We start from the raw sequence: 12980 nt of genomic DNA, 5'->3' as shown, positions 1-12980 counted from the left end.
GCTTAGAGTTGGTGACTTATTAGCCTTTAATGTTAAGGTTTGTGTCCTTGTTATGTCGGAATATTGTGATTTATGTTGTTTTTAGGTGAAATAGATGTAATTTGTTGATATAATTGATCCATATTTAGATGTTCAAGTTAGAGTTTAGAGCATTTCAAAAAATTGAGATTCAAGAAAACATATAGTTTGATGCAATTACATAATATATATATATATTGAGAATGATGACAATGATTAATAAGATTTTTTTTTTTTTTAAGAAAATAGTGCCATTGTTATTCAATTATAATATAATCATATTTCTACTAAATAATTATTAAGAAATTTTTTCTAAAGAAAATAGTGTCGTTATTCAATTATACTACCTTCGTCCGGTTCTAAAAGTCCTATTTTTTTTTTTGTGTTTATTTTTAATATTAATTATTATATCAAATCGTAGTACATATTAAGAAAAAATTATAAAAATACTTTCATTAGTGTCTTATAATACTAATAGAATGACGTTTGTACAAAAAATTATACAAATATTAAGATATTTTTAACATTAAGTACAATGACGCAGAAAACACATGTGACCCTTAGCGGCGGACAGAAGAATTAATATAATCATATTTCTACTAAATTATTATTGTGTATATTGTTATTGATCAGTATATATTATTTATAAGTACACTACACATTATGATAGCATATATTATTGATTAATGAAAAAAATAAATTATATAAACATCATTGTATACAATTATATAAATATATGAAATCTAAACATTAAAAAAATGATGAATATAATTAATATATGTACATATATAAACAGCAGGGGAATATATATATATATATATATATATTTATATATAATATGATCAAACAAGTGGGGAAGTTATATTCAGGGATTTTCTGAGGAGGGTGGCAACTGGGACGACGTATGCATGCATGCATATATATATATATATTTATATATGTATCTTGCATGGTTATGGAGGAAATTTGTCGGATATGCCGCGTATGGATGGCCTTCCCTTACCATGGGTGGTGTAATTTATACACTCCCTCCCTCTCACTGCATTGTAGACACCGTATTTTAGGAGAGATGTAATTAGCAGATAATTAAGAATATATTAGTGAAAATAATTATCCTATAATATACATAATTATAAATTAATATTAATATAACTAATTAGTTTAATTAAAATTTAAAATAAAAAATAAAAAATTTAAAATGAAATTAAAGTGTATAATTATTTTCCAAAAAAGAAAAGTAATATAGTATGTGAGACGGACATAAACGGCAACGTGAACATGATACGTGGGACGAAAAGAGTATAATTTAATTGGGACTTTAATTAGTATTACTGGGCTTCAGTTCAATTCAATTCCCACCTGTAAGGACTTCACATACCCATCCACCCCATACCGCCCTCGCTTTCAAGCACTTCAATTATACTCCCCAAATATATATTATTTTACTCATTCCATACCGGTGCAAAGTTGTCCTTTACTTTTTACATATAAATTTTTCAATATTAGTATTATAATGAGTTGTAATGAAAAAGACGAAAATGTCCCTATTAGTATCGTGTAATATAAAAATAATGACATTTGTGTAATATAGTGAAAGTTAGAAGAGTATTTATTGTATTAGGTAGGTAGTATAATTATTAAATTAGGAAATGGTAACTTTGTTTTGGGATGAACAAAAATGAAAAATGACAACCTTTCAACGAAACGGATAGAGTATTACTATTTTTACAATATATATTTATTTTCATAAATACATAAGTTCAAAAACACAGGGGGTTCGAAGACAAAAAACGGAGTATGAACCTTAAGCTACAGAGCTATCCAATAGCAATAGAACCGTGGAATTGCCCGAACAGCAATGGAGTATTAAACCTATTTCTGTGGGGCAATTATGTCACTTTTTTTTTTTCTTTAGATGTATATTAAAAGTTAATTTTATTCACCGATAATTTAATTATATTATTAATTTATTTTTACTTTTTTATTAATTTTTTAATAATTTTTTTATAATATTTTCGTTTTATTTTTTATTTATCTTATTTTTATATTAAAAATGAAAATATATAACTAATGTAATATTTTTCTAAAATGTTAAAATAGTCCTCCATCTGTCCCACGTACCATGTCCACGTTATCGTTTATGTCCGTCCCACGTATCATATCACTTTCTTTTTTTTGGAAAATGATTACACACTTTAATCTCATTTTGAACTTTTTAATTTTAATTAAATTAATTAGTTATCTTAATCTTAATTTATAATTATTTATAATATAGGATAATTATTTTCACTAATATATTTTTAATTATCTACTAATTACACTCCTCCTAAAATACTGTGTCTACGCTACTAAAATTCTAAATGATTGTATAACCAGAGCCAATGATTTGATCAAGTCGAATTGTTTTTATTTGTAACAAGACCAGCTACGCCTTAATTATTTTAAAGTAATAACAATAAAGTAAGCCTTGTACCCAAAAAGTCTATGGGCTTAGTAGTTCGGTACATGCAATCTATACTGGGCCTACGAATTGAGGCCCAAAAGGCCCAAGGGTAGAAATGTCATTCTGTTTTTGGCATAATCGTCTTCTCATCGCTGATTCTGAACAAAATTTTGCTAGAATTGCGAATCAATCAATCATCGTTGCAGTTCCTATCTATATGCAATATTCCTCTGCTTTCTTGGGGTAGTTATTCTTCTCTGTCGCTCCTCGTTGGCGTGCTTGATCTGTACTCCTGATTCGTGTAAGCAATCTAACCCTAATTTGGCGTTACGTTCATTTTCATTTGTATTTCGATCTTAATTTATTGTTCTGGCGCTATTAATGTATGTAATTGTATATAATTTAACGATTGTTCATTTGCTCGAAACTTATTTGAGGAGATTAGATTAATATATATATATTATACTCTCAGATATTGTTGTTGGATTTATACCTTTGGGTTTTCGTAATTGGCATTTGTCTGAGAAAGCCATTGCTTTATTGTCTATTGAGATCATAGAATTTTTTTTGAAAACATGTTGGATGTAAACAACCTGATTCGTAATCAGATTTGCTATCGGATGATTTAGTCCTTGAATTTGGTTCTTCTTAAAGATGTTTTGGTTTGCAGGAAAAATAGCTAGGCCTTATTTTTACTCACTTGGGACATTAACATTTCAAAAGAAAACAGTAGAAGAAAGGAAGGGCAACGTACTTATTTACCTTGATTATCCATCATCTCTGTTGCTTGTTGTGCAGTTAGAGTTTTACAGACTGAACTTTGAAGTAATGAAAACTACATTCTCTCCGCCATTTTCAGTATTGAACTTATAATTATCTGCTTCTACTCTGTGCAAATAATTTGTTAAAAGATATTGTGGTTTTGGCATCTAAAAGTTCCACCTGTTGAAATGTACCGTTCAATTTGTGGCATCTAAAAGTTCCACACCATTTGAGTGCCTTGTTAATTTTTGTTTCTATTGCTTAGGAGATCTTTTGGCAATGACCATCAGAGAATCCTTTTTATTTTTGGGTCTTCCAAATTTTAGTCATCCATCTACTTTAATAAACTGCACTTAGAACCCCACTGGTTTTGAGGCCATGATATCCATGCCTATTAGAAAGTGCATGGCGTTCCATTCTCTTGGATCAAGGATCCTTAAGGTGCATGCCATAAAATGTATGTAAGTTGGAAAACTAATTGTACCATACTTTGTATTAATGAAGCTAACAGCTAAGATTGACATTTAAGACATTATCCTACTGCAGCCGGTATTGAACTTTTATTAGGAACCCGATACTTTTGCTCAAAATAATTCTCCCTCCATCATTTAACTCTATGTTCACTTTTCTTTTTGGGTTAGTCATAAAAAATTATTATCGTTTCCTTTTTAAGTAAAAAGTCATTACGCTTTTATACTTCTTTTTACTGTAAAAGAAAAAAGTAACAACTATTACTCACTTTTATTAAAACTCGGTTTCGATCAAATGAGCACACATTTGCACGATGGAGGAAGTATAATGTAAAATAAACTCTCCAACACAAATTTTTGAAATATCCTTCAATATGAAATTTCTGTTGATACATGTGAACCAATGTGAACTAGAAATATAGATATTAGGTCCAATAATTCATCTGCATTAATAGTTTGACAGTGCTCAAATTGTCATAGCTAATTCTCTTCATTTTCCTACGTTGTCTGCACCACCACCCTTACCTGTTTTGTGGTTTCTATGCTTTGTATGTTGGAATTTCATGTTTGAAGACAGATGCAAAATAAAGTATTGATACTATAATAATAACAATAATTTTTAAAAAATAATAATAATAAATCTTGATGAAAAATTTTCCTCCATCCCTGGGTTGAAATTCGTCTATCAAGTAAATTTTACTTAAATGTAATTTCAGCATAAGTTTTGCTTTTGTTGTGTGATGATGAAATGAGATTAGCTTACCCATTTTTGATATAGTATACATGCCTACTGAATCATATGGCATTTATGTGTTCTATCCGTAAACTCCATATAAATTGTCTCTCCCAACTTCTCTCAGTATGAGTTTAGTATCCCATTCCTGAATATCTTTATGAAGCTTGAGACACTTCATCAGTTTCACTATGCAGTGGATGCATAACATTCTAGTTACAAGGTAAATCCCGTTATTGATTAGTCTTAAGAGGAATGGATACTCCTTTTCCCTTTGACACTGTAGTAGAATGCCATGAGAGCAAAAGTTGTTTTCAAATTTGGTATGGGAAGGTGTAACGTGCATTATAAGTTCTTTAGATACTTGTTTAGATGTTTCTTTTGGCAGAAATCTCTACAAGCTTGGTTGCTATGTTTTGATATGTATTCAGTGCATCCATAGTTTTGTCCTGGAAAAATTATCTTGGATGCTAAATTTCTGCTGGTGACATGAACTTGTATCTTATTTGTTGGTGGTTGTCACACTTATGAAAAAATTTTGAATTGAGAAGGTTGCACATCTAGAAATGGAGTTGGGCTCGATCAAAGATGCTTTTGAACATGTGACGAAAAAACAAAAACTTTCATCTTCAAAATCTCAAGAAGTCATTGAGCAGATTGGACAAGGAATCGAACATGCTTTATCAAGAATACAATCTGCGCCTGATGCTGTCTCTCCATCCGATCATAAATTGGTCCTCAGTGAATTGAATGCTAAGTTGAAGGAAATTGCTCTACTCAACCAACTGGAAGGGACACAGAAGGAATTGAATCTGGCTTTGAGCAAGTATCCGAAACTTCTTGAGAGAACTTTCAATCCCGACATTTCAAAGGCATATCGCAATGTTGATTTTGATGTCCACACAGTTAACCAAATAATTGCCAGCCACTTCTACCGTGAGGGCCAATTTGACATCGGGGACTGTTTCGTGAATGAATCCAATGAACCAGAGGCCTCAGATATAAAGTCACCATTTTTAGAAATGTTTCAAATACTGGAAGCCATGAAGTCTGGAAATCTTGAGCCGGCTCTGAATTGGGCAACAAAGAATCATGAGCAACTGATTCAGAAAGGATCTGACATTGAAATGAAACTTCACAGCCTTAAATTTGTAGAGATATTGCGGAGTGGTAGCCGGGACGAAGCTTTGAAATATGCTAGGACCTTTTTAGCTCCATTTTCTGCTAAACATCTGCCTGAATTACAGAAACTCATGGCTTGCATATTATGGGCTGGGAAGCTTGATTCTTCGCCGTATTCTGAACTATTATCCTCCATACACTGGGACAAACTGTCCGAGGAACTCGCCCGCCAGTTCTGTAATCTTATGGGGCAGTCTTATGAGAGTCCATTGAGCGTGGCAATTGCAGCTGGAGTTCAGGGGCTGCCAACATTGTTGAAGTTGATGACTGTGATGGCCGGGAAAAAGCAGGAATGGCAGTCCATGACACAATTACCGGTGCCAGTGGATTTAGGTCAAGAGTTTCAGTTCCACTCGGTGTTTGTTTGTCCAGTTAGCCGAGACCAAGCAAGTGAAGACAACCCTCCTATGTTGTTGTCCTGCGGGCATGTGCTGTGCAAGCATTCGATCACAAAGCTATCAAAAAACAACAGCACTAGACCATTCAAGTGCCCCTATTGCCCATCTGAAGTCGAAGCAGGTCAATGCAAGCGATTATACTTCTGAAGCTTCACAATAAGTAAATTGCTTAAGACAAAGCTCTTTGGCCTTCCCATCTTTGCTGCACTCGACAAATCCAAATGGTAATACTTATCTCTTTAAAATATTCACTGTACATCTATCTAGCTCTCCTTTTATTAACAATAAGTTCGACAGATGAATGTGTATTTATAACAGACATTATTTGCTCAATATGCTTGCAATATTAGCATTTTTAGCCCTCACCTGGTTGAAGATATTGTCTAAAGTGAAAGCTTGATTTCATAGTTGGTGAAATCTCCATAGATTATCTTCTTACCTTTTGCACTCAATTTAATATCATGTACCCCAAAAAAATCCACATCTCATGCATGCATCATCTTTCCATTGTTTTGACATTTCACTATCAAGGTTCTTTTCTCTTTGTTGGTTTCTAGTCATCAAACACTGCATAATTTCCCTTTTTCTGTGTTTTGCTAATTGTAGTTATGAGACCCAAGATTTCTCTTGATTAGTTACATTATCCATTTTACCAAAATCACCCACCCACCCTGTTATCCCAAGTAATTGTTGTATAGACTGTGTTATGTTAGTTATCCATTGCTAATCAAACCGACTGTGTGCATGCTATATGTGATTAGAGTCTTGTTCAAGTACAATGGTCCCTATTCCTATTCCCTTTTAAAAGTTGCTACCAATAAAGGTGGAATGTTGTTCTCCTATATCAGTGACAAAAAATAAAATCACCTATAGGCTTGACATCAATCACATCTGAGGCTGAGCAGTTGCAGTCAAGAACTTTTACAGGTGCGCAATTTCAGGATTCCTAAAGTTATATACATATAAATATTTGGTGAATCAAATACCTTTTGCTGCCACTATCTTTTTTCTGCTTTTGCTAGTTTTTGAAGCTTCCTTCATTACCATTACTACTTCCCACTATTTGTATTTTCCCAAATGCCACAGTTTCAGTAATCCTTATCCTGTGGGTACCTGCACTGCATATCACATGCACCAAATCTTGTTTTTCTCATTAGCCACGTGTATGTGTGTATATGTATGCATCTAATGAGTGAGTGAATCATCTTCTCAGAAAGGGTTTCATCAATAATTGGTTAAATGTGTCTGTTGCAACTTCAAAATCAAGGGCCTTACTCTTTTTTAACTTACTCGAACCAGATGAGCAACTTGTGTCATAGATCTTTGTACGTGTGATGATCCTTGTGCGGGACCAAAACCAAATGCCCTGCCATTTCACATTCCAAACAATTTGAAAGTGATATGTGAATACGGGAGAACAAGGGCAAACGAGTCATAAACAATCAATTGCATCATATGAAGTTTGGAGGAAAGTTTTGAATTTCTGAAAGCTCAACCATGTAAATACAAACCAAAAAGATCTAGGAAATAATGGCTCATTGGAACAAGACATGTATATGCTTGCTACCAAAAAAGCTCTCAATTTTAATATATTTACTTTCAAATATAAATTAAATGACACCTGGACAATATTAATTGTTCAATTGGTTTGAATTGGACAAGATATATCATCATACATATCATCATTCTCTTTCGATTATATTTTTGAAAGAGAGAGACGTTAAGGGCAAGAACAAAACAATTGAAAATAATAGAGCAAGTAAAATAAAGACAAAAAGCTGAGAGGACCCCCCAACCCTACCCCTCTCAGTTAATAATACAATACACTACGTGGGGTCTCTTTTTCATTTATACATTTAGATATACATGTCCCTTTTTTTTGGATTTTTTATTTTAATTTTTATTACGAATGATAATAATAGGAAAATGGAAAAATAAGATTAATTAAAATCTTGCATCCTCAAAGCCGTGTAGATCGCTGACTCTATTCAATGACTTTCTCATTATGGCCACTTTAGCTAGCCGCTCAGCCGCCCTCCAAGCCGACGTCGGCGTAAGCGGCTCGGCGGCGGCGGCGGCTTTGTCCTCCGCCCGTGCAGCTTCTCTTCCCCGGCTGCTCCTCCGCCGCGGCAGCATTCCGTTCTGCCGCTTCCAATTCAGCTCAGCCAGCTCAGCTTCGAGCCCGCGCACGAACTCCTCGCTCGAGCCGGAAGCCGATTGCAGAACCATAGCCCGAGCCGAAGCCAACATGTGGTGGGCGCCGTCCACGTCGCTGTTGTCGGCCATTCGCCGGCTCTCGGCGACGGCGCGTGTGGTGACGAAGAGGCATCGGAGGCGTTGGATGTCCCGCGTGGCAGATGATCCGACGGCGCGTGGGCGAGGCACCGAAATGGGGCGCTCCTTGTCGCATATGGTTTTTTGAGTTGACGGGTCTTTGTAAGTGCATCGAACGGTCAGGCGGCGATGGGCCCCACCCAATGATGATGGGACCCGCAATTCAATCAACAATTCTCGAGACTCCTGGGAGTGCAGGTCCCCGACCCGGCACCAGCTTGACCCGGACCCGACAAACGACGCCCTACCCGCGTACGAATACACCGCGCTTATCTCCGCCGGAGCCGACCCCGATGTAAACCCTAGCTGAATTTTGAGATCCTGAACGGCGACGTTAAGCAATTCAGCGAATGTATCGTCCGCCGGCGGCGATTTGAGGCACGCGCTGAGGTTCACGGAATGGAGAGGGATTTCATAGTGGGAGAATCGCGTGGAAGAAACCATTGGACCGCCGCGATGGCCGTCGGAGAATAGCAAGATGCTTGATGCAGGATTTTTCTCGCGGCGGTCCTCGATGACCTTCGCCGCCTTCATAAGCGCGTCAGTAGCGCTGGTGGCGCCGCCGTCCAACGGAACTATTGCGTCGATAATTCTACGGGCGGATCTCCGGCCGGAAGTTGTCATTCTTCGAAGCGGCAGTAACCGCTTCGAAGAAGTGGAAAACGCCACAATTGACAGGCGGTCGGCGGCGGTTAGAGATGAAACGACGACTCTCATCATTCTCCTCAACAATTGAAGCTTCTCGGCGATGAGACTCCGGCTGACGTTAACAACGATTACCAAATCGATCGAAATTCCGCGTACAGGCGCCGCCGGAGCTTTGACTTTCAAAACGACGGCGTAAGTCTCGCTGGTCCTTCCGACTGAAACCACAGCCGCTTCCGGCAGCATAGCGACGTCCATATTCTTCGCCTTCAGCTCACCGGCGGGAATCACACTGTTGGTGGCGAAGAAGCCTGGGAATTCGTCGTATTCCTCCTCGGTTTCATCCGATTCAGGAATTGGATTGAATCGTGCACCGGACGTCGGAGACGACAGAGGCTCGTCGTCATTGTAAACCTTCAATACGCATCTCTTATCGTTCTCTCGGGGAATTGCATCGCCGCCGCCTCCAAATGGTTTGTTGTGATCGTCAGCTACGAGAAGATGCATTTCCTTCCAAGAAAAATTGCAGATTGGGCAGGCGAGGGAGACCTGTTTCTTCACGTGGGCGGAGATGCAGGGGAAGTGGAAGCTATGGCCGCACTCCGCCGTAAATATGGCGGTTCCCTGCCCTGTCTTCACGCTATGTAAGCATATTCCACACCTACCCTGCAGTACCGCCATTAATGAATACTTTCATCAATACCCAATCATACAAAAATTACATACTGTAAATAAAATATATTATTATTATTATTATGAACAGACCTTTGAGAGGCGCAGGCCGGACTTGAGCAAAGAGAAGGCGGAGGGGGAGCGCGGAGAAGACGGAGCAGAGCGGTGGAAAAGCCCCAGCCTGGGGCTGTTTCTGGTTTTGCATTGTAGTCTTGGGCTCTGTGGGGTTGATTTGCTGGAGAGTGTCGCGGCGGCGGCATTGGGCAGCTCCGCCGTGGTTCTGCACCGGAGATTGGGGGTTTCAGAATCCGGGCGGGGGGTGGAGGGATTGGAGAAAAACCCTCCAAATCTGGAGCCGATTCTTGGACTTGGACTTGGAGTAGAAGCAGAAGCAGAAGCAGATTTGTCTTTAATGATTGGTAAGTCTCTATCTTTATCCTTTGGGATGGATGTGCAGAATGCCCTTCTCCAACCTAAAACCATTCTGCCTGCCTGCCTGCACTTCTGCTTTTCTTGATTTCTTTCTGGTTTCTGGGTGATGGTGAGTGGGAGAGGGCTAGAAGATAAATTGTGGAATTGGGGAAGAGAAAGGAAGAACACAGAGAGCCAAAGCAGACACGAAACAAGACATTATAGAATAGGAGGATTGAGAAACATGACAAAAACACATGAAAGAAAACAAGGAAAAGAGGAAACAAAAGATACCCTTCCACCCTCCCTCACCTCTCCACAGTCCCAATCTCAAATCCCAAATCCCAATTTCCAAATCCCAATCCACTCTCTCTCTCTTTCTCTTTCTCTTTCTCTCTATTGTGTGTATCTGTGAATGAATTCACACAAAAAGATCACTGCAAAAAGCCCCCAAAAAACATCAAATGTAAAATCACACACTGTCTCTTTCCTACCCACCCTTTTCCTCTGAAGCTTTTATTTTAATTACAGGAAGGAAAGGAAGCTGCTGCTGCTGTTACATTTAAAATTGCAGAAGTGGGCTTTGGGGCAATGCACAATACAAATATAATAAACCCAAGAAAAATGACTGACACGTGGAGGTTTCCAACAAGTCAACGCATAGAAAGTAGAAACTCACCCACCCACCCTCCCACCCCATTGGTAATGTCCTTCTTCCCCATTTGATCTGCACTTTCGCCTTAAGCTTCTCTGCATCACAACTTTCTTACTCCTTTTCGGAAATCACTTCACTTCTCTTCCTTCCCTCTTCTGCCATTTTCACCATCATATCTTTTATTCTGCCCATATTGATTTTTTCTGTAAACAACCACATGGACTACTTGCTTGCTTGCTTACTGTGTTCCCAATTCCCATTATATTTCTTTCTCTTTTTTTTTTTTTTTTTCTTCCATCAACATTTTTATTTAATTAAGGATTTAGATTTGGTTTATTTTAACTCCCTGCCGCCTTTTTCTTGTTAAGGGGTATGACTAGAAATATGAATAAAAATCCCATCTTGTTAGAATTTAGGGTTAATTTTTTTTTGTTTGATAGGTGGTCATGATTATGAGTATGATGACCAATAATTTCACCACCTTCGTACCATCACCATTTATTTATTTCTTTGTTTTTATTGGTTTTTTAATGTGGGAATTGAATGCTTAGATTAATTGGTGTCTGTGTGTCTACACTGACAGTGCATTCTTTCTTTAATGCGATTTACTGATGTTTATCTTTATTTCATTTTATTACTATTTATTATTTGTCCTTTTGTTCCATTGATTGAGGATAAATACCGATTGTGCAGCCAATTTATGACTTTGGTACATTAGAAGTTGTAGTAATGGGACACATCCTCTACAGCTTTATCATCTATGCAATTTATGGTCCATTATTGAAGACATTTACTGTAATAAAATATTTATTTGGACTTTTAAAAGAAAATAAAAAATTCATCCATCCCTAATCCAATGAAGCTTATTTAATTTGAATATAATATGATTTATTTATTTACTGTGTTGAAGGGTGTGACAAAATATTAGTAAGAAAATATTTTGAGAATCTTTCAGCCTTTATTAGTCTCCATCGACTGGCAGTGTCACTTGTCTAATGTCTACCCCTATTCTATTCATGCCCCACGTAACAATCAATTCTCTCCAATCCCAATTTTATTTTTTTCTTCTAAATTATTGTTAAATTTATAGTAGTACAGTTTTTTTTTTTTCTGGTAGATTTTAGGACACTTTCATTAAAAAATACAATTAAATTAGCAGGGCCATGTTTTCTAGTAGAGTTTGATTTGACAATTAACAGTAACAGACTGACAGTAACCTACCGACGTCGCGTCTTCTTCTGTCTCCTCACTGTTCCGACAGTTAACGGCGTTAGCTCCGCGTTATGACGGGATCAGATGAGACGGGTGCAGTGCACCTATCCAATGGTTAGTTTTTATCAATATTAAAATATTAATTTTAACTGCATGTGATTGGGCGAGCACCGTAGGGTGATGGGCCGCGATACAGAGGATCAGAAACGGCTAAATGCGAAGTCAGAAGTGAATTAGTCAATCGGTCAGTGTGGACATAACATGTCTTTTTACTACACCTGCAAAATTTTAATTAATTAATTAGTTATGGATTTGATTGGATATTTCTGTAATTGCACATGTTTGATTATCGTAAAAATAATGTATATTATTAATTATTATTATTATTATGATGATGATTATTATAATGATGGTCCACGGAATTACCGTTACAGCAACACAACTGGACCTTGGACTGGCTGCAGATCTTACTTCTATTTTTAAAGTATGCAAAAATATAGAATTGAATTTTTATATTTTATTCAGTCACACACTATAATTTATTGTTACTATTTTAATTTAATGGATTTCTTTCCTAGTAAACAAAAGTGGGATTGATTCCTCTAATTAAGTATCCAATGCATTAACTACAAAATAATCAAACAAACAAAGGCCCAATTTTTGTCCACTTAAAAATTGGTTCTTGATTAGTATAATTGTCCTGATTTTTTAAACTTAAATATCCCAATATACAAACAAAGAAAAGGGCATGCGAAGTGGGCGGGCACCCACAAAACTATGAAATTGTATTTTATTTTAATAAAAATAATAATTAAAATTATTAGGGGCAAATGCCAATAAAAACCTCTCTTTTCTTTTTAATCATCATTGTATGCTATACAGACAATTAACATGATTTAGTGGTTCAATTAATTCAAAATTGGGAAATTGATTTTTTTAAGTTTTATTTTTTAGAAAAAGGGTTTCGTCCTACATGATTTTTTGGATTTGTGTGCTGTCAAGGAATTTGTCTTGATTAAAGGAGTTGTTGATATTAGTTGGTATT

At 36.6% G+C, this 12980-nt stretch overlaps 2 protein-coding genes across 3 annotated transcripts; one reads left to right on the top strand and one right to left on the bottom strand.

Annotated features, from left to right (window-relative positions):
* Nucleotides 1-2624: 2624 nt before the first annotated feature.
* On the top strand, nt 2625-7793 carry LOC127248540 (protein RMD5 homolog). Of its 2 annotated transcripts, XR_007838118.1 has the most exons (4): nt 2625-2762; nt 4978-6230; nt 6880-6933; nt 7306-7793. XR_007838118.1 is itself a non-coding variant. In XM_051270921.1 (2 exons), the coding sequence occupies exon 2, from the start codon at nt 4993-4995 to the stop codon at nt 6151-6153; it is 1161 nt and encodes a 386-aa protein (XP_051126878.1). In that variant the 5' UTR covers nt 2625-2762; nt 4978-4992; the 3' UTR covers nt 6154-6358. The 2 variants fall into 2 exon arrangements, 1 of the variants encoding a protein (XP_051126878.1); XM_051270921.1 differs by lacking the exons at nt 6880-6933; nt 7306-7793 and having other exon boundaries at nt 4978-6358.
* LOC127248539 (E3 ubiquitin-protein ligase WAV3-like) lies at nt 7748-10140 on the bottom strand. The gene is made up of 2 exons (XM_051270920.1): nt 9751-10140; nt 7748-9651 (listed from the first exon to the last, which is right to left on the bottom strand). The coding sequence occupies exons 1-2, from the start codon at nt 10138-10140 to the stop codon at nt 7951-7953; spliced, it is 2091 nt and encodes a 696-aa protein (XP_051126877.1). The 3' UTR covers nt 7748-7950.
* Nucleotides 10141-12980: the final 2840 nt, after the last annotated feature.

The sequence above is a fragment of the Andrographis paniculata genome, unplaced genomic scaffold (genome assembly GCF_009805555.1).
Source record: "Andrographis paniculata isolate CXL003 unplaced genomic scaffold, ASM980555v1 Contig34END, whole genome shotgun sequence".
NCBI classification, from domain to species: Eukaryota; Viridiplantae; Streptophyta; class Magnoliopsida; order Lamiales; family Acanthaceae; genus Andrographis; species Andrographis paniculata.
The sequence above is the reverse complement of the archived record's forward strand: the minus strand, read 5'-3'. Positions and strand labels throughout refer to the sequence as shown.

Bases quoted from the DNA above. Each gene is read 5' to 3' on its own strand.
- LOC127248540 (XM_051270921.1), top strand. From the start codon at position 4,993: ATGGAGTTGGGCTCGATCAAAGATGCTTTTGAACATGTGACGAAAAAA.
- LOC127248539 (XM_051270920.1), bottom strand. From the start codon at position 10,140: ATGGTTTTAGGTTGGAGAAGGGCATTCTGCACATCCATCCCAAAGGAT. The intron at 9,652-9,750 runs GTCTGTTCATAA...GCGGTACTGCAG, and splicing joins CCGGCCTGCGCCTCTCAAAG to GGTAGGTGTGGAATATGCTT.